Here is a 24,790-nt window from a genome sequence, read left to right on the forward strand (position 1 = left end):
ATAAATGTCAAAATTAATTCATACTGACTTACAAGGCGCACCTGATTATAAGACGCAGCACCAGCCAAGATATGAAAAAATGCGGCTTATAGACCGAAAAATACGGTAATGGTAATGTATAAAAATGTATTGTTAATTTGTTAAGTGTTTTGCATGAATGTCATTAATACTTAAAATTTGTGTAAAAAAAATGTGTAACTGTGGGTTCACACCAGATGCGAGTTCAACGATTTGCGCGAGTAGATTACATACAAAGTCAATCCAAAGACGCGATCAGACGCGTCCTTGTGTGGGGTGATGCCTATGACGCAATATGGGCGGCGCGTTTGCTGTGAAAACATGCGCTATTCGCCTCAAACGCGTCTTCACCCAAGTTGAAAATATTAAACTTGAGCGAAAAACTCGCATGACACGAAGTTAAATCCCGCAAGTAATGCTATGCGATTGCACGCTTCACGTTTGGTGTAAACCCACATTAAGACTGAACATTTTAAAAATGATTGGATGAGCTCTGATGCCAACAACAGACCTGTGGCTGTTTTTAGGCTTGTGACCAAATGCAGCAGTTTTCACACATTTGCAGGATTACAACAAGCGGACAAGCACATCTTACTGTGATAGTCTGGAGGAAATTGCTTATTTCTAAAATGTCTGTGCTTTTTGTGTTTCCCGTTGTCTTTCTCTCAACAGCTTTCTAAAGAACGCGAACGTCTTCAGGCCATGATGGCGCACTTACACATGAGACCCTCAGAGCCCAAACCATCACCAAAACCAGTGAGTGCATATTGCTACGTGTACATTAAACAGGCCAGGGGTTAGGGTTAAATGAGCTCTCTAAACACCAGTGTTAACAGCACAGAGACAATAAGCGAGAGAGAGAGAGAGGTGAATGGGATTTGTAATGCCTGGACCCTATCAGAACAAAGAGTGTATTAAATCATAGCAGCCCATCTCAGCCAAAAACGCTGTCTGATGAGGGTTTATCGCTGCAAACAACCTGTTGGACGGTGAAAAGCTGTTTAGCACCGTGACCGCAGACACACTTGAAGTGCGAGGAAGACGTGTCGCTCTGAAAACAAACAGTTTGAAATGATAGACGGGATCGTGATGTGAGGAGAATAACCGGCAATCTGTAAACAGTCTGAGCTATAGATGTGTATTTAAAGAAAAATGCTTTGCTTTAAAAATAGAGAAAGGCCCATCTTTCAAAATTACACTTGAAAAAAAATGGAATTTTGTTCTTCACCCTTAATCAAAAGTAAAATACAAATCGCACTCGGTAGTGTGCGCGAAAATGAAATATGTACAAAACCACGCAGGGTGAAATAAATAATAATATTCATTGAAATTATTTATTTAGGTATTCAATATTGCGTGAGGGAAAAAATTGTTAGCGTGTAGCTAATTTCACCGGCGTACTCTTTCTCATCACCTCCCACCGTATAAAACAGATAATCACAAGACAGAGTAATTATCCTTTAAATCCATCAGGAATCGACTGCTCACCTCCGTCGATTTATTATTCGCTTTTCCTCTCCGTCTTCAGAACTCCCGCAGCTTGCTGAAATCTACTCTAATAAAGAGCATTCAGCCTGTAATCCAGCAGCACATATGAATGAATAATATTAATGAAGTATTACATTACACAAACCGCACATGAAAGAACCGCTAATTGCATTTGATGATGAGCAATTAATGGCGAGGTCTCAAATAATCAGCGAGGGTCTCCATTTTTTTTCCTTTTTGTCTTACCGCATCGAGTTCAAGCATGCGTTCGCGAGTACTCCACCGTTATCGCTTTTTCAGGTACAAAAGAGAAATGTGTGTAAATGCTCCTCACAAAAGAAAAGAGGTAACCTGTTATATAGCCATACTTTCATATTAATAGTGTGCACAGTCAGTTCATCGGTAGCCAAACACGACCCCATTTAAACTCTGAATAGCACTTCATTAAATGTTACCTTTTGGCCATTGCTATGGATGGCTGAAAATTTTAGTTACCAAGGCTGCTAGTCCCAAATAATGAGATGCTCCCAAGCACCCACCCCCCAAATACTCCTCTTCCTCTTAGCCAACCTTGAATATATATTCAGATGAGCAGCGGAGGTAAAGGGCTGATCCCAGTGTCTCATTCATTCCTGCGCTGTTAAGCTTTAATAAATTCCATTTGGCAAACACCGGATTGTATGCCTGCAAACATGTTACGCTTGTTGTCGTAACCAGGTGAGGACGGGGATGGAAAATCTCGTCTTAACATTTTAAATATACATGCAACACGCTCTTTTCCTCTCGTTCACACACTTGATACTGTTTATAATGGAGTGGCTTTTTTGTAGCGTGTGACAGCGAATCAAACGCTTTTGTTGGTCCCGGTGTCGAGCGAGTGGTAATTACAAGCTGATGTGGCCGCGGAAGAGAAAAGCATTAGGAAAGAGACGCTTCAAATCTGGTGCCGTGACCCGACCTCTAGTGAATTTATATGCACGTGCAGTACAGTATCAGATTTTTCCAAGCGGGAAAAACTAAAACAGATTGTTGTATTAAAATGCTGCATTTGTTAGGAAATCCCTTTGGAATTAGTTTTTTTTTTTTTTTTTATTAATTTTTTTTACTTTTTTATCAGTATGAGGTTGGATTGTTGAATAAGAAAGTGTTGGAAAAATTAAGCACAATATGACCAAGAGGCATGCATTAACAAACCAGATCAATTTTATTTCCTGTTGACTAAGACTCAAAAACTGCATATACATCCCTCTGATCCAGAACGTATTTCTGTCATTAATTGCTATTTCGGGGGTTTAGTCAGTATAGAAGATCCCCTAGAGAAGCCATTGATGTCCTCTGAAGCCGTTGAGTGGTATAAGCGTGTGCCACTCTCCATGTTGGCATTATCTCATTATCGTTAAGTGCTGCTATAATTGTCTATAGAGTAGCGCGCAGTCACCAGAGAATAGACAACTTGACATTTCATAGTATTTATCAACACACGCGGTAGACGATTGTCGATGCCCAAGCGCCTTTGCCTTCCGACGGTCGTTTACAGCTCCGGAATTCCGCTTGCCAATTCGCAATTAAGGCAATTTGGTTGGAATATGTAATGATGTCATTACCATCGGAGAGAATTAGCAGCGAGACTAAAAGGTCAGGGTGGAATTTTCCAGTCGACTGAAGCTTAGATATTCATAGATGAGATTCGGGATGTGAGACTAAAAAGAGAAACAAGGAGATAAGGACTGCATCTCATGTGTATTGATGAAAACCTGACTTTGGTGGTACAACAGGAGGAGAGACGGAGAGAGAGAGAGGGATCGCTAGAGAGACATTAGGTTATGGCAGAAAGCCAGGTGAAGCGTCTATCCGTCTCTCAGTGCGTGTTTTGTACACACACACTCACACCCGGGGAGCTCTTATGGGATAGAGATGGGCTGAGATAACTCACAGACTGATCATTAGATAATCTTTAACAGCGTGCTCTAATTACAATTCTTATGATACAATTTCATCCTGTAATTAGTGAAGATTGGCTGCGTCCTCTTTTGCTTATTAGGGGAAACACAGCTGTAAGAGTGAGCCAATGCTCAGCCTTCTCAAATCTCTCTTTCTCTCTCTACAGCTGAATCTCGTCTCCAGTGTAACCATGTCAAAGAACCTTCCTTCTGTCTCGCCTCCCATCTTACCTCAGACGCCCACCACGCCCACCGCTCCCATCACGCCTCTTTCTCAGATGCCCCAGGTTCCCTCCGTTCTCAGTCCCGCCAACGTACCCAGCATGGGCGCCATGCGCAGACGTCACACTGACAAATACTCCATGGCCTTATCTTCAGGTACGAACAGCTGACACATCATTTTTATTTATATTTAAACCCTTTTTACGTTTCCCAAGTTATGTAGAATAGACACTTTCAGACATTAATATTCAATTAATTTTAATTCCAGTCAAATAAAATAATATTTAAAAAATATATCTTTTACAAAAAGCTTAATAGTAATTTATATTTAAATCCTTTCTTTTCGTTTCACCGAGCGACGTCATGTGGACGAACTTTTAATTTTCCCTCATTATGTAGAACAGACACTTGTATATGTTAACATATGATTAAGTTTTATTGCAGTCAAATAAAAAATAATATAAAACAAATTATCTTTCACAAAAAGCTTAATAGTAATTTATATTTAAACCCTTTTGGTTCGTTCCACCGAGTGCCAACATGTGGACAAAACTTTTAATTTTCCCTCGTAACGCAGAATAGACACTTGTATATGTTAATATTTGATTAATTTTAAGTTTATTAAAATAAAAATAATATCTTTCACAAAAAGCGTAATAGTAATTTATGTTTAAACCCTTTCTGTTCGTTCCACCGAGCGACAACATGCGGACGAAACTTAATTTTCCCTCGTTACGTAGAATAGACACTTTTATACATTAATATTCAATAGTTTTTAATTTTATTCAAATAAAAATAATATAAAAAAATAATATCTTTCACAAAAAGCTTAATAGTAATTTATAATGTAACCCATTTTATTCGTTCCATCGAGCGGCGACATGCGGACGAAACTTTTCATTTTCCCTCATTATGTAGAATAGACACTTGTATATGTTAATATTTGATGAATTTTAATTGCAGTCAAATAAAAAATAATAACATCTTTCACAAAAAGCTTAAAAGTAATTTTTATTTATGTTTAAATGCTTTCAGTTTGTTCCACCGAGAGCCGACATGCGGACAAAACTTTTTATTTTCCCTCGTTACACAGAATAGACACTTGTATATGTTACTCTTTGATTAATTTTAATTTTATTCAAATAAAAATAATATGAAAAAATATCTTTCACAAAAAGCTTAATAGTAATTTATATTTAAACCCTTTCGGTTCGTTCCACTGAGCGACGACATGCGGACGAAACTTTACATTTTCCCTCGTTATGTAGAACAGACACTTATATACGTTAATATTCAATAAATTTTAATTGCAGGGACATAAAAATTATATATTTCACAAAAAAGCTTAACAGTAATTTTTTTACGCTTTCTGTTCGTTTCACCAAGCTATGACATGCAGACGAAACTTTTCATTTTCCCTCGTTACGCAGAACAGACACTTGTATATTTTAATATTTGATGAATTTTAATTACTGTCAAATAAAAATTAATATAAAAAAGTCTTTCACAAAAAGCTTAATAGTAATTTATATTTAAACCCTTTCGGTTCATTCCTCCGAGCGAAAACATGCGACGAAACTTTAAATTTTTCCTCTTTTTGTAGAATAGACACTTGTATATGTTAATATTTGATTAATTTTAATCGTAGCCAAATAAAAAATATATAAAATAAATCTTCCACAAAAACCTTAATAGTAATTTATATTTAATTCTCTTCGGTTTGTTCCACTGAGCGACGACATGCGGACAAAACTTGACGTTTTTCCTCGTTATGTAGAATAGACACTTATATACGTTAATATTCAATTAATTTTAATTGCAGTCAAATAAAAAAAAATTTCACCCAAAACTTAATAATCATTTTTTTAACACTTTCGGTTCGTTCCACCGAGTGACAACATGCAGACGAAACTTTTCATTTTTCCTCGTTAAGCTGAATAGACACTTGTTTATGTTAATATTTGATGAATTTTAATTGCAGTCAAATAAAAAAATATAATATTTATCACATTTCAATGACGATTTGTATAAACCATGTGAAAAATATGCTCTGTTTGATGTTTATATTTACTGCCCTTCCACTTTCGTTGGAAGCGAATGAAGGGCATGAATTATTCAAACACACACAAAATATCGACGCAGGCTTTAATTTCATGCGCTTGTTAATGTTTTAAGATTTCTCCAGAGAGAGATTAATTAAAAATGTATTTAGTTGGACATGTAAAATGCTGATTTGGATGCCCCCTCCCGACCGCTTTTTAATTCGATAAAGTCTTGAGCCAATTCCTCGCGGAGAAGCATTTAGCAATTATCCCAGGTGGCGACGTGGGGGTTTATTTATTTAGTTACCGTATGTACTTTATTTCTCTTTCGCAGAGATAGCCCCAAACTACGAGTTTTACAAGAACGCAGACGTCAGACCTCCGTTTACTTATGCAACCCTCATCAGGCAGGTGAGTGGGAAATAAATGAGGTTTAGCCTGATTAGATTGTAATTAATTGCTGCTCGAGTGAAGTCTGGGTGAGATGCGCTTCAGCCTCTAATCTGCCATCTCATCGCAGGCCATCATGGAGTCGTCCGACATGCAGCTGACGCTCAACGAAATCTACAGCTGGTTCACACGCACGTTCGCCTACTTCAGACGCAACGCAGCCACCTGGAAGGTAACGCTCTCGCTTTCTCCCAGCTCAGGATAAACTGCAAACCACTCCCATGGCAAGCCACGCCCACCACTAACCACACCCACTCTATTATAATTTTCATAAAATCGTAATGCAAAAAGCTTAATAAATTACTTGTATATTCTTTCAACTTTAATACATTGTATCATATTTTAATTTTTTTTTGTTACTAGTGGGCGGGGCTAACAGTGGAAGTGTTTTGTGTATAGGCCTTTGAGGCCTATCAGCATTTTTTTTGTAACCTAAAAGTGTGAACTCTCTCTCTCTCTCTCTCTCTCTCTCTCTCTCTCTTTTTCTCTCTTTGACAAGTGAAAGAATAATTTCGCCTCTGATATCGTTTTCTAATTTGGTGCAGTTAATAGTGGAGTCCTGACGGGGAGGTGCGCGCTCTGACGCACTAATTACCCACCAGCCACTCAATCATCAGCACCTTTTGTTAGACGGTGGTGTATTACTGCTTTTCAAGCGCTCCCCTTTTCTTTTTTTCACCCCACCTTGCATATTATTGGTTAATTAGTTTGAAAGATGGCTGTTTGCTTTGTAGGCTCGCACTACACACGGCCCCGTTGTTGACGTCGGACGAGTCTCCGTATACACCATAGCTCATGTGCCACAGAGAGAATAGAAGACAAATGTGCGACCCGAGCGGCTTTAAAGCCCTAATGCTCCTGTCATCCACCAAACACACTTTATTTCCCCGGACAAAAGGTCTCGTTTGTATCTCCGTCCCAACGAATGCATTGTCGGACAGGAATGAAAAGAAAAAGAGGACACAATAAAACCATCCTCTATTCTCCGACAGAAGGAGAGGGGCGCGTGTCGATAAGGTGGCCGGAGATACACTCCATTTATTTCCTATTCTGTTTTAACACCGATGCCATCAGGTCCTCTGAAAAGCAGCGAGGTTTCCTCGGCTCTCATCAGCATGCGAAGTGTTTCCGCAGCACTAGATTTAGGAAAGTGAATGAATATGGATTTGGCTTGCTAATGATGCTGGTGTATGATTACAGCTTCACGAGGGTGTGCAATAGCTCCCCGTACAGATGCATGCTGGGACACGACACGTTTACAGCTCAAGTGCCTGTTTGGAGAAGCATTTTGGGCACTTTTATGACCACGGGCCTTTATGTACATGCTTATTTCTCTCTCGCTCTAATACTGTCCTTATCAACAAAATATATTTTTTAATCTGCTCCCGAGTGGAACAAAGAGGGCTCGCTGGATATTTGGGTCCAGCATAGCGAGGAATTTCCATGGCTTCTTTTGTAAGCCCGTGAAGGGTCGTCCGGCGATGGGCTTGTCATTTGATTAACAGAGAGAATTTTTAAAAAAGAATGAAAGGTGATTTAATATCTGCACTTGGTCTCATCAGCTCAGCTTGGGAATCGAGATCTCAGCCCGCCAGCTTATTAGTTATAACTATATAGCATGCATAATAAAACTGCTCATTTGCTCATTAATATTAAAATTATCATATTCAGAGCCATGGGCATTAAGATCAATCAAATCCTGGGATTTTCAGGTCAGATGCGAGATCTGCTTATGAGGGCTTTTATATTCCCCTCTCTCTCCTTTTCTTACAGCAAAAAACAGCCGCCCCTCAAATAAAACATGAGAAAATGTAATATGAGCAAAGGTTATTATTTGGCTTCTTTGCTACATGTTTTAATTAGATTCTTTTATGACGGCGTACGAGACTCGTCGTATTCGGTTATTTCTCGCTTTATTTTTTTATGTGCCTCTCGATTATAAACGTGTGTCAGTTTTTATGAATTACATTTATTATTTGTGGTTTCAATAATATTTAAGTTAAGGGACAGTTATCAGAGGTTTTATTAGTCAATCACACGTATCGTAACTAATTTATTTGTTATTCCTATATTAATCTTTGAATATTCATATTTCTGTGTTTATGTGCTTAACTAAAAATAATGGTCGGTACGATGTAAATGATGAAAAATTATCTGGATTATGAAAAGTGAGTATTATTGATCAAAATATAATATTTTTTCCCACATAAACAGCACTAGTTACATCACAGAGGCTCAGGAAATTGTAACATTTTGATTTATTGTTGTTACATTTAAAATTAGGTGACACTTTATTTTACAATGTCTTTGTTACACATGTTACATATACTTATTATAGTAATAGTAACAGTCAATTATGCATAATTACATTCAACTACACCAAACTCTAACCCTTTAGTAAGTACAAGTTGTACTCTGTACTTAAATGCATTATTACACGACTCGTGGGAATGCTTGATTCTGATTGGCCAGTCGCAACATTTGCAGGTTTATATAAAACTTGTATCACACGGTAACCCGGATTAACTGAAAGTAATGGTTGGTAGTGTAAGATGATGTAAATTATAAAAATTATCTGGATTATGGAAAGTGAGTATTATTGATTAAAGTATAATATTTTTTCCCACCCAAACAGCACTAGTTACATCAGAGAGGCTCAGGAAATTGTAACATTTTGATTTATTGTTGTTACATTTAAAATTAGGTGACACTTTATTTCACAATGTCTTTGTTACACATGTTACACATACTTATTATAGTAATAGTAACAGTAAATTATGCATAATTACATTCAACTAAACCCTTTAGTAAGTACAAGTTGTACTCTGTACTTAAATGCATTATAACACGACTCGTTGGAATGCTTGATTCTGATTGGCCAGTCGCAACATTTGCAGGTTTATATAAAACGTGTAACACACGGTAACCCGGATTAACTGAAAGTAATGGTTGGTAGTGCTGCCTCACGATTAGTCGCGACTAATCGTTTGCAGAATAAAAGTTTTTGTTTACATAATATATGTTGGTGTACTGTGTATAATAATTATGTATAGATTCAAACACACACATGCATGTATATATTTAAGAAATATTTGCATGTGTATATAAAGTTTTATATACTTATATAATTTATATTATATATACATATATATAAATATAAATATTTATTATATAAATATATTTTTTTCTTTAAATTATACATGCATGTGTATGTATTTATTTATACATAATTGTTATACACAGTACACCAACATGTATTTTGTAAATAAAAACTTTTATTCTGCAAACTGAGGCAGCACTAATGGTTGGTAGTGTACTGTAAGATGATGTAAATTATGAAAAATTATCTGGATTATGGAAAGTGAGTATTATTGATTAAAATATTATATTTTTTCCCACTTAAACAGCACTAGTTACATCACAGAGGCTCAGGAAATTGTAACATTTAAATTTATTGTTGTTAACAGTTGTGTAACAGTTGTTACATTTAAAATTATGTAACACTTTATTTTACAATGTCGTTTTTACACATGTTACACGTACTTATTATAGTAATTGTAACAGTCAATTATAAATAATTACATTCAGCTAACCCTAAACCAAACCCTAACCCTTTAGTAAGTACAAGTTGTACTCTGTACTTAAATGCATTATTACACGGCTCGTTGGAATGCTTGATTCTGATTGGCCAGTCACAACATTTGCAGGTTTATATAAAACTTGTAACACACGGTAACCCGGGTTAACTGAAAGTAATGGTCGGTAGTGTAAGATGATGTAAATTATGAAAAATTATCTGGATTATGAAAAGTGAGTATTATTGATTAAAATATAATATTTTTTAATTTAAATTTATTGTTGTTAACAGTTGTGTAACAGTTGTTACATTTAAAATTATGTAACACTTTATTTTACAATGTCGTTTTTACACATGTTACACATACTTATTATAGTAATAGTAACAGTCAATTATGCATAATTACATTCAACTAATCCTTAACCAAACCCTAACCCTTTAGTAAGTACAAGTTGTACTCTGTACTTAAATGCATTATTACACGGCTCGTTGGAATGCTTGATTCTGATTGGCCAGTCACAACATTTGCAGATTAAAACTTGTAACACACGGTAACCTGGATTAACTGAAAGTAATGGTCGGTAGTGTAATGATTGTCGCAAATCATTTTGACAGGTACAATTAAATACTACACAAAACAATATCACACTTTATTTTACGGTATCACTGTTACAGTGTAATTATACATTTAGTACTAAGAAATAATCATTAACAACATGCACTTACTAAAGGTTGGGTTTAGGATTAGGGTTTGGTTTAGTTGCATGTAATTATGCATTATTATCTGTTATTACTATAATAATGTAACAAAGACACTGTAAAATAAAGCGTTACCAAAAATGTAATATAAATATGTCTTTTAATAACATGTATGACATTATAGTTACAAATAATTAAACCAAATAGTGTGTTTGTGACATTTGAACGTCTTGTCTTTTCTTAAAGGAATATTCCATTTTCTTAAAAGAAAAATCCAGATAATTTACTCACCACCATGTCATCCAAAATGTTGATGTCTTTCTTTGTTCAATCGAGAAGAAATTATGTTTTTTGAAGAAAACATTGCAGAATTTTTCTAATTTTAATGAACTTTAATAGACACCAACAATTAACACTTAACTCAACACTTAACAGTTTTTTTCAACAGAGTTTCAAAGGACTATAAACAATCCCAAACGAGGCATAAGGGTCTTATCTAGCGAAACGATTGTCATTTTTGACAATAAAAATAAAAAATATATACTTTTAAACCACAACTTCTCGTCAAGGTCCGGTGCAGTGCGACCTAATGTAAATGCGTAGTGACGTAGGGAGGTCACGTGTTACATATATAAAACGCACATTTGCGGACCATTTTAAACAATAAACTGACACAAAGATATTAATTAGTATCAGTTGACATACAACAACGTAGGAACGCTCCTCTTCTAAGACGCTTGTAAACACTGGGGCGGAGTTTCGCGTTCGTCTTCTGTGACCTCTTGACGTCATGACGTATTGCGGTGACGTAGTGGGGTCAGCTGGCGCATCACGACCGGATCTACACGACGAGAAGTTGTGCTTTAAAAGTGTATATTTGTTTCCTTCCTGTCAAAAATGACAATCGTCTCGCTAGACAAGACCCTTATGCCTCGTTTGAGATCGTTTAGAGTCCTTTGAAACTCCGTTGAAAAAAACTGCCAAGTGTTGAGTCAAGTATCAAATGTTGGGTTCTATTAAAGTCCATTAAAACTAGAAAAATCCTGCAATGTTTTCTTCAAAAAACATAATTTCTTCTCGATTGAACAAAGAAAGACATCAACATTTTGGATGACATGGTGGTGAGTAAATGATCTGGATTTTTCTTTTAAGAAAATGGACTAATCCTTTAAAAGTAAAAAAATAAACTTTTTTGTAGAAGTTCTGCATTTGTTTAAAACATATATTTCAAATCAATATTTATTGTTCCTTACTTCACGTACAAGGTAATATCAGTTTAATAAGCGGGGTTATGTACAGGCAGCAGGTTGATATCACGAAATAAGCCCCTTTAGTGTGCTTATGACCCAACACGAATCACACTGTTGGGGCTTATTTCTGCGATAACAACCGGCACCTTATACATTATCAAAATAAAGTGTAACCTAAAATTCTTCAAATGTGAATTGTGGACACTGTTTATTAATAAAGTGATTTGATTTGTGTGCATTTAACAGAATGCAGTTCGGCACAACCTCAGCCTGCACAAGTGTTTCGTACGGGTGGAGAACGTCAAGGGCGCCGTGTGGACCGTGGACGAAATGGAATATCAAAAGCGTAGATCTCAGAAGATCACAGGGTACACAAATACAAACACACTCACATGTATATTTAAAAGCAGTATAGATGCTAATGCTTTGATTCGGTTTGTTGTGTTCAGGAGCCCGACACTGGTGAAAAATCTGCCGTCTAGTCTTGGTTACGGTGCGGCTCTCAACGCAAGCTTACAGGTAAACGCCTCAACTGTGAATCTCTCTGTGTGTGTGACAGGTTGGCACAGGCAGTTCGAGTCTAGAAGGACACCGTGTGGTGAAGTCGGGTACCTTCTCTGCCAGCCCAGGCTCAGATTGATAGCAGCTCGTGCAAACGCGAGGGCATAAGCATTAATATTTATCCAAACTGTCATAAATGATTTGGCTTCGCAGTGTCGGCCAGCGAGGTGCTCGTGGCAAAAACTTTAAAATTTAATTACTGTATATAACTTTAATGTGCAAGAGGCAAAAAAAATGTCAAGAGTGGGTTTTTTTCAGCTGTTTTGAGGTAAAGTTTCGGAGGGTTTCATTATCATTTGGATGCTTGAGGTTTTTTTACCAGCTTGGAAACTTTTCCAGTGGCTTTTTTTCTCGCTTATCTGGAGAAATGTACCACAGATTGATTCTTCAGCAATAATTTACTCAATTAAAACGACTTCAAATATGTTCTCTCTCATAGGCAGCATTAGCGGAGACCTCTTTGCCATTATTGGGTAATCCAGGATTGATGAACAGCAGCGCATCAGGTTTGATGGGAGCCAGCCCACCAGGACTTATGAGTGGCAGTCCAACCAGCCTATTTCACGGCACCACACACGAAGAGCTCAACGGCTCACTCGATCACCTGGACACCAATGGACACAGCAGCCCTGGTTACTCCCCGCACACCCATCTGTGAGTTCAGGATACATTTAAAATTCAGCATGTAATAAAAAGGACATTATTATCTTATTATTTAATCTGATTGGATAGTGAAGTATTAGCCTTGGTTACATCATCAGAAAAGCAAAGTCGTTTTTGATTATCAAACCAAACGCTGTAAAAACGTAAAAAAGTTTTTTTTTCCTTTTAAGGAATCAGGATTAGCAGTGTGTTTCGAATATTCGTAAAACACTAAAACTACTGCATGTACACTAGCTCAAAGGCTCAAAAAACACTAATCTACCCAAGCCTGAGGTTAAGTGTACATTTGCTTCTTGGATTACGGCTCGTACCTATAAATAGGTGAGAAGCGAAAGGCTGCCATAATTACAGATTCTGTTGTAATTACCCCACCGTCCGCGTCACAGAGGTTTAGACGTTATATTTTATGCAAGGCCGTTCCTATTAATATTTAGCAGCTAACTATATCATTAATTACTTTAAAATCTTTGCCTTTCCATCTTTTTTAATGGAGAGACGGAAGGAGAGCGAGCTGATGAAAGATTAATGTGGTGTGGGTTGGAGGAATAGCGATACAGAACATGTGCTCGCCCTAATCAGTGATGTCACTTATGTTGGATGGCTGTGTTTACCGAGATAGCGGTATGAGAGCAGTAAGCGTGTCACATGTCTCGCAAAAATGCATAACGTGCACGCACCGCCGTGGTGTCCTCGCGTTTCCAGACGACCCAGAATGGCTAATATTAACCCAAAGACCCAATTAGCTTAGAAACACTTCAAGGGGGATCCCAGAAATGTGTGTTAAAGTGTGAATTGGGCCAGAATCCCTGTATATTCACTCCCTTAGGTTATTTAACTTTTAATATCAGACAGTTGAGAAATACTCTCTCTTTATAACTCGGACTGCTGGTCTCTCTGCCTTATTTTCTCTCTGTGTGGTTGGAGCGTTAAGACATAAAAGCGTAGTCTCTATTACATGACCTCTACATGTCTAAAATGGAAGAAATATGTTTTGTGAGTGTTTTTTCTGGACAGCATTTAATAATGAAGAGGCTAAACACACTCGCATTCGGCCTTCAGAGAGAAACACGCAACCTGGTGAACTGAACGATTAGACTAACCTTTCTTCTGAACACGTTAAGGTTAAAGGTGCAGTGTGTATTTTTTAAAAGGATCTCTTGACAGAAATGCAAAATAATATATAAGACTATATTATTAGGGGTGTATAAAGACCTTTTTATAATAAACCATTATGTGTTTATTACCTTAGAATGAGACGGTTTTTATCTACATACACAGAGGGTCCCCTTAAATGGAAGTCACCATTTTTTGCCGCCATGTTTCCACAAAAGCCCTTAATGGACAAACTATTTTTACTAAGTTGTCTCCGGCGATGACATGTTTGTCTGGTGGCGGCTACTGTAGTTTCTCTATGCGTTTCAAAAGCGAGGGGTGAGCAGTGGACTGAGCCGTTGGTTGCAATTTGCAACCTCACTACTAGATGCCACTAAAATTTACACACTGCACCTTTAATGCTATCGGTCAGTGTTATGGGTGTAAGCGCACATTTTATTTCTTTTAGGTAAAAATTCTCTAATTTTCCAAGAGCCAACAGATTAAATAAAAAGAGCATTATGGTGAAATATACGGCTACCCTTATTCCCCGCCAGCATTTTTAAATAAATTTGCCAGCCAGCGGCAGCATTTTTTATGATTTTCACAAAAGTTTAATGCCTTCCAGAAAATGGGTCTCATTCACTGAGCATGCGTATGCACAAATGTGTTCGTAAAATGTGCGTACGGACGTTTTAACTTACAAATCATGATTCAATAAAAACTTTCATATTAAAATTTCTTCTAAATGTTTGCAAAAACGTAAGAACAACTTAGACCACGCGTGCGCATTAATAATGAACAAAAGAACCCTATAATAAATATCTGTGTTATATATTTTATATATTTTTTCATTGTTCATGATTATTGCATACATGTGGTCTAAGTTGTTCTTACATTTTTGTATACATTTAAAATAACATTTAGTATGAAAGTTTTTGTTGAATCATTTTGATGATCATGAATGAGACCCAATGTTCTTCTTTAAATATATAAACATACAATATACCAAATGAAAGAACAGACCCACTGCTTTGAAACAATAAAAAAAAAACGTTTCATCCTATCTTTATTTATTTTTTTATTTTTATCACCTCTTAAATATGTGTAGGTTTCTTATATAAATACCAAATTTTGAACAAAAAGCTGAGATAATTGCATTTTTGTAAAAACTTGATAGAGATTAGATGAAAAGGTATGATTAAAACAAGCTCGAAGTTTTAATCGTTTGAACTGAGTGAATGCTTTAGTGTTTTATAAGTTGGGTAAGAGCGCCACCTGGTGGATAATAGCGGAAATATGGATTGCCGGAAAATTGGTCTCTATTGATGCGATAACTGGTCAGTGGCGGGGAAAGAGTTAAAGGATTAGTCCGTTTTCTTTAAAAAAAAAAATCCAGGTAATTTACTCACCACCATGTCATCCAAAATGTTGATGCCTTTCTTTGTTCAGTCGAGAAGAAATTATGTTTTTGAGGAGAACATTCCAGGATTTTTCTCATTTTAATGGACCCCAACACTCAACAGTTTTAATGCAGTTTAAAATTGCAGTTTCAACGGAGTTTCAAAGGAAAAATAAAAAATATGTACTTTTACACCACAACTTCTCGTATATCACCAGTCCTGTGACGCCCCAGCACGACCTCACGCGATACGTGATCAAGTCAAGAGGTCACGGATGACGTATGCGAAACTACACCCCAGTGTTTACAAGTGTGGAGAAAGAGGATAATTCAGATGTTGTTGTATGTGAATGATACTAATTAATGTCTTTGTGTCAGTTTATTGTTTAAAATGGTCCGCAAATGTGCATTTCATATATGTAACACGTGAACTTTCGAAGGCATTACGCAATTGCGTGAGGTCGCGCTGGCACATCACAGGAGATAGACAAGAAGTTGTGGTTTAAAAGTGCATATTTTTTATTTTTCTTGCCAACAATGACAATCGTTTCACTAGATAAGACCCTTATGCCTCGTTTGAGATCATTTAGAGTCCTTTGAAACTGCAATTTTAAACTGCATTAAAACTGTTACGTGTTGGGGTCCATTAAAGTCCATTAAAATGAGAAAAATCCTGAAATGTTTTCCTCAAAAAACATAATTTCTTCTCGACTGAACAAAGAAAGACATCAACATTTTGGATGACATGGTGGTGAGTAAATTATCTAATTTTTTTTAAAGAAAATTGACTAATCCTTTAACTTGCACTTGCAAACGTACACTGTAAAAAAGTAACACAAACAAATGTTTTACTTTTAACTTTAAAAATTAAGTTAAGCAACTTGATTTTATAAGTTATAGCAACTCGTCACTAGGCACTTAAAATGGCATCTGATTAAACTTCAAATTTCACTCCTTTTTTTATTTGAATCGAAATTAAGCAAATGTCTTTACGGTGCAAATACGGTTTCGTTTACAGTGGCCGTCTCCTGATTGTCGCCAGTAGTAGCGTCTGGCACTCGCACACCGACTGGCACAGGCTCCAGATTCTCATGCCAGCCTTTCATTAAACACTAAATGAGTCATCCTGACATCTTAATACAGTGAAGAAGGGACGAGCAAGGACTAATCATTTCTCTCTTCCTCCGCGACCACACAAGTATGCGGCTGATTTATAATTAATGCAAATGAACGCTGTAAGCTATGCTTCTTCGCATTAGGAGTAAAGGCCTGTGTCGAGCTTAATGGCCGGTGGAACGCCAGACTGACCGGGATCATTTGTCTCGCCGTAATATCCTTAAGCGCATTTCTGTTTGTTATTGTACGATAAGTGCGGCTGACGGCATGTCTTTATTAGCCTTATAAAATGTTACGATGACAAAATAGATGTTTACTAATCATAGTATTGTATTTAAAATCAAGAATTTGCCAGTAAGATGAGATATCCTCACCCACCACTTGACAACCACACTTGAATTAATTGCTTTAATAAGGACTAAAATTCTTGTTTCCTGAAGGTGTGAATGTATCATTGTAGTGGTCCGGTATAGGGTCCACACGGGCCAATCAACTTCCTCCTTTTTTCACCGCACATAGCCAAGAAGAGAGAAACAACCCGTCCGTCTCCACATCTGAATATTAATCTATTTTGCTATAAATATTAAAGTAATCTGTACCTTTTAAAATTCTTTTCATATTCAAAGTTTCCTCTGTCATTGATGAGCGCAGCCCAGGAGAGCAGACAGACATGGCTAATACAGAGACTAGTTGATAAGGAGGTCTCTCGCTCTTTCTCCCTCTCTCTCTCCAGTCCAGCGGGATTTTCAGATGCATCCGACGTGTCAGAAATAATTAGGTTTTGTCAAATTTATCATGCTAGCGCAAACCTCTCCCCCCACCAAGGTCCGAGATCATGTTAAGCCTTGTTTGTGTATGACAGAGTTATTATTCTTGTTAGTAACTTCACTCTTCAGCGTTTTCGAGCCGGGAAACGTTCCTCACCGAATCACTCCGTGTTTTTCGCATTCCCCCCCTCGCGTACGCTTATTGACAGTCGGTAAAGATATTCCTCCATTTGGAGTTAAAAACATGGATCATGGTGTCCGAGGGAACTGGCAGACTGAAGTTGATTAATGGTGGAGTCTAGCTGCAGGTTGTCTCCTACTTGAAAAGTGCCACCACGGTCCCTGCATATTAACGAAGGGCTGCACTTTCTATTAACAAGATAAAAAAAGCCTCTACTTCCCCCTCCAGCCCCCCCACCCAACAACCCCCCTTTGCTTCAGGGGCAAGTAGATGAGAAATTCTCTATTATTTATAATGGGGCTGCAGTCAGGTTTTTCTCCCTTTAAATAGCAGGTGCCATCAGTAAAGTAACAGTGAACGTATTTTACCGTCGGTGGATTTGCATTTTTACATGCACTGCATTAATCCAACTTCAGTTGCTGTGTTAACGTTTTTGGGACTTTGATAACACGCGAGGTAGATGTGTCATATTATATGTTTTACGAGTTGGCTAATTCATACAAAGTTAACCCTCAAACACTTCTCATTTTTTGTTTACACTTCTGGCCCTTGGTATCTATATGACCCCAGAATTGAAAGCTTAATTGTAAGAAAAATATACATTTTCAATAATACAAATAATATATCATATTTTTTTTATTTACTTCAAATCTCTCAAAACACAGCTTTATTATATAGATGAGAAGTACTTTTGTACCGGTTTACCACTAAATTCCTCAACTACACCATTGGCTTGTCTGAAAAATATCGAGTTTTTATGAAAATTCACATTAATTATGATCTAAATTTGATTTAAATTGTTTTTAGATATTGATATAGGTGTTAGGTGTTAAATTTAGCCATCAGTTTTTAGAAAAAAAAGAATTACTGTTTAGAAATTAAATCATTGTGACCAGCAGATGCCCATTGAGACCCATTCATTTTACTGGATATGTACAACTGCTTACATCACTACTTTAGTGAAACATTTTGGGAATTTATGTTTATATAAACATTAGAAAGGACATTAAAAATAAATATTATTTCAAATAGTAGTTTTTTATAGTTTTTGATGCATTTTGAAATGTCTGTTTTAACAAAATGCCACAGAAATTTGTGTGCGTGCGTGTGTGCGTGCGTGCTTGCGTGTGTTTGGGATTGTAATGTGCGTGCATTAGGTCACACCCCTTTATATGTTATTTTCAGCATTTGTGACTGATTTTATTTGCCAAATTCCATACAAATGCTCACTGTGGCAGTCATACCTGTGTGTGTGGGTTTGTGTGAACATGTGTTTTTTTCATTGCATTTGTGCACAAGAACCAGGCTTTCATTTCTGTGTCAAAATTTTCAGATTTATGCTGAATTTATTGATATTTATTTTTTGACAAATGGAAAAATAATTAATTTTTTTGCCTTTTCTATTCACTTTCAATTGGGGTCACATTGACCCCAAGGGACAGATAATTTTTTTTTAGTATGTAAAGATAGATTATTTAAGAAAAGTCACAAAGTTTTATATCTCGGAGATGAAGGGAACCTTTTTTTAACTAATGAAATGTCGTTTGGGGTAATATAGACCTCAAGGACCGTTTAAGGGTTATGCACAAAAATGTATGGTTATCATGAAAAAACAATAACGAGACCCCGCCCCATCCCCAACGTCACAGGGGTCAAGGCAAATCATACAAAAATGAACAAATATGGTCGTATGAATTAATACGAATTAGCCACCTTGTAAAATATGTATGAATTGCCATGAGATTGCATTGGGTGTGCCTTTCTGGTTTTTATCATTTCTTCAGTGTTTTTTCGTAAATCTTTTTGGTTATTTTCGACCCAGCATTGGGTCAAAAAGGGATGAGCACAGCCTGCTGGGTTGTAAATAAAAACATTTCTGGGTTAAATCAAACCTTGACCCTATGGTAGGTTCTAAAAAAATCAAACACATTGCTTTATATGAGTATACGCACACCGGCGCCGCCCAGCTTTGCCTCAGGAAGTTGCTTAAATCCCTGTCGCCCCACACAGCGCCACTCACATAGTTTAACACTATATAACATCATATTTGTTCCAAATCATTAACGATTAACATTGGCTGCTAACGTATATTTTGCTTTTTGAAGTAGACGCTATCTGACGAAGCTCATGCTATTTAATGTGCACTTCCGGTTTACGATACATCTGAGTTGTCCTAGATGTGACGCCCTTAAGCTGCACGGGAGTATAAGCCGCATCATTCAAAAATTCGTCATTAAGATGAAATAACATATATAAGTCACAGTTGACTATAAGTCGCGTTTATTTAGAAAATGATTTCACAAAATCCAAGCTAAAGAACAGACATTTAATCTGGAAAGGCAAGTTATTGAACTAAACAATAGCAGACAGAACAGCAGGCTGAATAGATGTCTGTACGTTAAAGTAATATTATCATTTATTTAAACGATAAACCATATCATACAGAACTTACCTGGAAGGTTGAATAGACTAAATTAACCGAACAAGCCAACTAGCGTGAAGTTCGCATACTCGTCATTCCACATCACTGAATCCATTGAATTACATAAATACAGAAGCAGCATATGGCGGACCTCTTGTCTCATAAATGTCAAAAATAATTCATACTGACTTACAAGGCGCACCTGACTATAAGACGCAGCACCAGCCAAGTTATGAAAAAAAAACGTGGCTTATAGACCGAAAAGTACGGTACTTGATTCTGATTGGCCAGTTGTTAGCTTTTTCTTAAAATGTCAATTTCTTTCATTATCACAGGCCTCCAATTCACGTCAAGGAGGAGCCGCTCAACATGGACGACGACGACTGTCCGATGTCATTGGTGACTACGGCCAATCACAGTCCTGAGCTGGACGAGGACAGGGAGCTTGAGGAGGGCAACCTATCGGATGACCTGGAATGACTATTTTGCCCCACCCCTCCGCTGGGGCTCCGCCTCTTTCAGGCCCCGCCCTTCAACTAACCCGCAACCACAGAAAAGACTTTGAATCGGATGGGGGAGTATTTATTTCGCATGCATCTGGAGACTGGCCCGAAGAAAATCTATACCGCGGATCTTTAGGGACCACAGATGGACAGACATGAATCGTCTGCTTTTTAAAACAAAACAAAGGACAAGATTTCATCCGAATCGGCCACCTCACACAACACACGGCTCACGGACCGAAAAGACGCGAGCGCAGGAGCGGGGTCCGTTCTGTAGAAAGCTAACGGCCACATATACTGCCAAAAAATACGTTTTGAGTTTGTGAATATCCAAGCCACAGTAGACGTCGATGTTAGATGCAATTGCTGGTTCAATTCAAGTTGTTGCTCTGTTCTTTTTTTGCACATGAGTAGTATCAAAAATTTGTGTCACTGCCTGTATGTCAACGAAAGGAGAAAAAGCAGTATTGTGTTTTTTTTGTTTGTTTGTTTGTTTGTTTTTTACCTCCTGCACCCAGCTTACATTCGTTTAAAGTCATCTCTGCACCACCACCAACAACTGTAAATGGCATTTATAAAGTCACGAATAACACAACCATGGTACAAAGACTGTTCCAAAAAAGTACAAAAAAATAGGTCTCCAGTCTCACTAGCTTTGTTTCTGCTGAAAGGTGTAACGTGATTTTGTGCGAGCACAAAAAAAAGCATATTCTTTACTCGTTTTGAAGCTTTGTCTACCTGCAAACAGTCACAGGCAACAGCTAGAAACCAAAGCCAACACTATCAACGGCCAATAGCTTAGACAGAAGCCCCGAGACTCTTTGGTGTCAGGCCTCTGTGACTTTAACTAGTACAAAGAGAAGCTTTTTTCCACTAACTACCTTCGAATAACCTCTGGGATCGTCTCCTTTAGCCCTGTACAAAGATAAAATGATGTAATTTGATTGACGGATGGAGAGCTCTATCCTTATGATGATGCTGGTCAACCCTGTTGACTACTGAGTAGAAAGAGCAGCTATAAACAGATCATGACCAAAACAACCATTTGTGTATCAGTGGAAATGCAGATAAAAAAAAACAAATGTTGTGAATTTTTCATTTCCTAATCTTATTTTGACTTTTTTGTATCACTTTGTTGTTGTTGTTGTTGTTTTTATTTACGTAACCCACCTTGTCATTGTTTTCCTAGTGAAATCGTAACGCGTCACGTTTTAAATCCGTCATTTCTTCAGAGCCGAAACCGAAAATATCTTAACCAAACTTTAAAGATATCTAGTGAAGCCAAAAAGGTCATAATTTCAAGTCGATATGAAACGATGTGGCTTGGTTCTATCATAAAAAAGCAAATAAGAGAGCCGTTACGGAGGAGAAATCCTTTGCGGTGCGTTTACACCAACCGCGTTTTAGGCACCTGGTTTGCCGCTTGAACAGTTTTAATGCATTCGCGCGTGTAGAACGAAGTAGACGCGCGGAAAAAGCAAGCATTTGACGCGCGTCAGAGGCAAACTGCGCTTCTTGTGGGAGGGGCAAGTGCTATGCGGTTGTCTGTTTGCAAGATGACTGATGTTGATTGTGCATTTATCGAGAGAGTCACCAGTTTGTATTTGGTCACCTTACTATAGGGGGAATATAAACGGCGCGGGTCCATAAACGTCACGTGACTCAAAAGTGAAATGTGTATTTACAACTTACCAGGTTGCCCAATGTCCTCACTGACACTCTTCCAAGCGAGGTCCTTTTTATTCCTGTCTCTATAGAAATAAGAACTTGTGTCGTATAGCTCCGGGTGACTGCTTACGGACAATATCAAGCGTTGGTTGAATGAGTGACTCCGGGCGGGGCTGCCACCATTGATTGCCATTAACTGATTGGTTAACGCGGCGCGAAATTCCGCCAAAGTTCAAATTTTTCAACTCGGGCGTCAGCCGCAAATTCGCGTGAACCGCAAAATGCACAAAAGTACCATTCGTGCGTACCGCGCACAACGCTCAATTCGCGCCTTTTGCGAAAGCTAGACGCGCGAATGAGCCGGAAGTGCGTCTTCCGTGCCGTGCCAAACGCTCTATTTGCGCGCGTCAACACGTCTTCACATTGACTTAACATTGAAAACGCGCGCTTCACGCCTCTACCGCGGTTGGTGTAAACGCAGCATTAATGCAGCATTACTAGCTGTATAGACACAGCTACAGTAGTGTCAGTATAATGGAAAGGTTTGAGGTTCAACCAATAGTGTACGAGGAAAGTGATCAGTCGCTTTAATTTCAACATTGCTGATGTCATCGAAAAAGCGGTTGTTGCTTTAATAGGCGTCTCTCTTTTTAGTCAAACCAAAGTTACACTTCTGCCTCTTGAATCGGATGGAGATGAAAATGACACACAGCATCTCTTTCTTTATATTTCTATGTCTGCTATCTTTTTTTCTGGTGCAGAAAGCCCATCTGAAACTGGTAACTGCTTTGTATTGTAACTGATAATGTTAAGGTTTGTCGTCTTATGTGCGTGGAAACTTACAGTACTGTGCAGATGTTCCAGTTTTTGCCAAACCAGAGGGTTGGCTGCTATCTTAACACACACACACACACACACACAAGTAAGGTATACACTCGAGACCCAGGAACGAAGCTTATTTCTTATCCTCAGCAAATCGACTTGAAGATGACGTTGATAATAATTTTATCGCACCAAATATAAGGCCGCAGCGTCTTTGCTAAAGAAGATACAATAAAGGGTTCTCCCACTTATCCCAAAAAGGCTTTTTAAAAGGTTCTACCTCTTCACAACATTTTCTGAACAAAAAAATGCCATTTTCCGCTTGAGACATCGCCAACAGCCAGTTTACATTCCCAAAGGAAGGCAGATAAATGGAAATAGTTTGTCCTCAACTCATTTGTAGAATGAATATGTAAAAAATACCTGTAAGGGAATATTGTGTTATTAAAAATGCATGTCTAAATTCATTTGGTGGACTGGAAATAAGAATTAATAAACTCATATACAAACACGGGATGATAAAGTGTGCATACCTCAGCTATACTGTTTTTTTTGGGGGGGGGGTGATGATGGACAAAAGAAACTCTCAGACACAGAATGCATATTACCTGTAGAGTTTGCATGGGTTTTGTAAAAACATTTTAAAAATGTCTAAAATAGTTGCTTGCACATAATACCAGAAGAAAACCTCCAGATGGGCAATCTCCTCTCCAATAGATTTTAGGATTGTCTGGACTTTTTCTGGGATGATTTTGTCTGTATTTTGATAATTGTGCATATTATGTAAAAATCTCTCAAAATGAAAAAAAAAAATGTTGGTGGACCCATGAATTTACCAGGCATTTTTTTCTAAGCTAAAAAGATCAGTGTTTTTTTCTGGATTTCATGAATTTTTACTGTTCTCTCATTGCTTGCTAAGAATAGCAAACCTGCTTTTTCCTGCATCTGCGTTGCGTAGCTGTAAGGCTTTTTCCTAATGTGTGTATTTATTGCTTGTACCTCTGTGCATACGTTCTGAAGCATTACGTCTAGCGGTTGAGTCATGTATCCTTTACTACTATCATTCTCTGGGAATATGATCCCTTATGTATACAGTAAATTGGGACTGTAGCAAAAATATGTTTATGTAATTGGTGAAAACATTTTCCTTGTTTTTCCTTTGGGTTCCTTTCCGAACGAGACTCATTTTTTTGATACTTTTCATTACCGTGTACTGTGTCCATATGTTAATGATTTCTGCGAGAGTAGAGGTCACGATTCAGAACTGTAACGGGCGTTCATTTCTGTATCCATGGCTTTTCACTGCTGAATAAAATAAAGGACCAAAACTAGGATTTGAAAAGCAACTGTCTACCTCCAACATCAGGGAGTTCTTACTTTTTTCTACACGTATATCTTTTATTCTACAAAGACGTGGAGTGTGAAAATAGGCCTGCGTTGTGCTTTTATGCAACGAGGAGGAATTTGTCGTCGCAGGGACTCAAAAAACGGGAGAAAAAAAATGATAAAACTTTAATGGCTAAGTTACACGTCTTTGTTCCCGCTCCCAGCACCTCGAGTGTTGTTTAGATGAGGGCCGGGATGAGCGTAATGGACGTGGCCTGTGTTCTCCATCCTCCGCTTTGATCTAAGCAGAACTCGGTACAGCTTAAAAGATGATTCGGGAACCCAGCCTGACCTCTGTGGGGAAACAGCAGATCTTTCGTGCGTTTTCTTCCTTTCTTTTGGTCTCGGCCCCCAGTCGAGTGCAGTGAGCGTTATGTGTTTACTAGTACGTCGCGAGCGTTGCTTTCGGGGGCCGCTGGAATTTAGTCCGAAAAATAATACATAACATGGGCCTGCAGCTGTATTAACATGCGTTTTGGAACGAAATGAAAACCCTTTGTTACCGAATGATCCCAAATGTC

General features: G+C 37.7%; 1 protein-coding gene across 10 annotated transcripts in view; it reads left to right on the forward strand.

The window, feature by feature from the left end:
* The window catches only part of foxp2 (forkhead box P2), a 118,746-nt gene extending 94,517 nt beyond the window's left edge, over window positions 1-24,229 (forward strand). For 7 of the 10 annotated variants that reach the window (XM_055189853.2, XM_055189858.2, XM_055189862.2 and 4 more), the window contains 7 exons: window positions 691-774; window positions 3,614-3,824; window positions 6,045-6,121; window positions 6,231-6,332; window positions 11,933-12,205; window positions 12,687-12,901; window positions 20,226-24,229. In XM_055189853.2, the coding sequence (XP_055045828.2) occupies window positions 691-774; window positions 3,614-3,824; window positions 6,045-6,121; window positions 6,231-6,332; window positions 11,933-12,205; window positions 12,687-12,901; window positions 20,226-20,370 (1,107 nt within the window). In that variant the 3' untranslated portion in view covers window positions 20,371-24,229. The remainder of the gene's footprint in view (window positions 1-690; window positions 775-3,613; window positions 3,825-6,044; window positions 6,122-6,230; window positions 6,333-11,932; window positions 12,206-12,686; window positions 12,902-20,225) is intronic. The other 3 variants (XM_055189861.2, XM_055189859.2, XM_055189860.2) reach the window with 1 other exon arrangement.
* Window positions 24,230-24,790: the final 561 nt, after the last annotated feature.

This window comes from Misgurnus anguillicaudatus, chromosome 1 (assembly GCF_027580225.2).
Source record: "Misgurnus anguillicaudatus chromosome 1, ASM2758022v2, whole genome shotgun sequence".
NCBI lineage: Eukaryota > Metazoa > Chordata > Actinopteri > Cypriniformes > Cobitidae > Misgurnus > Misgurnus anguillicaudatus.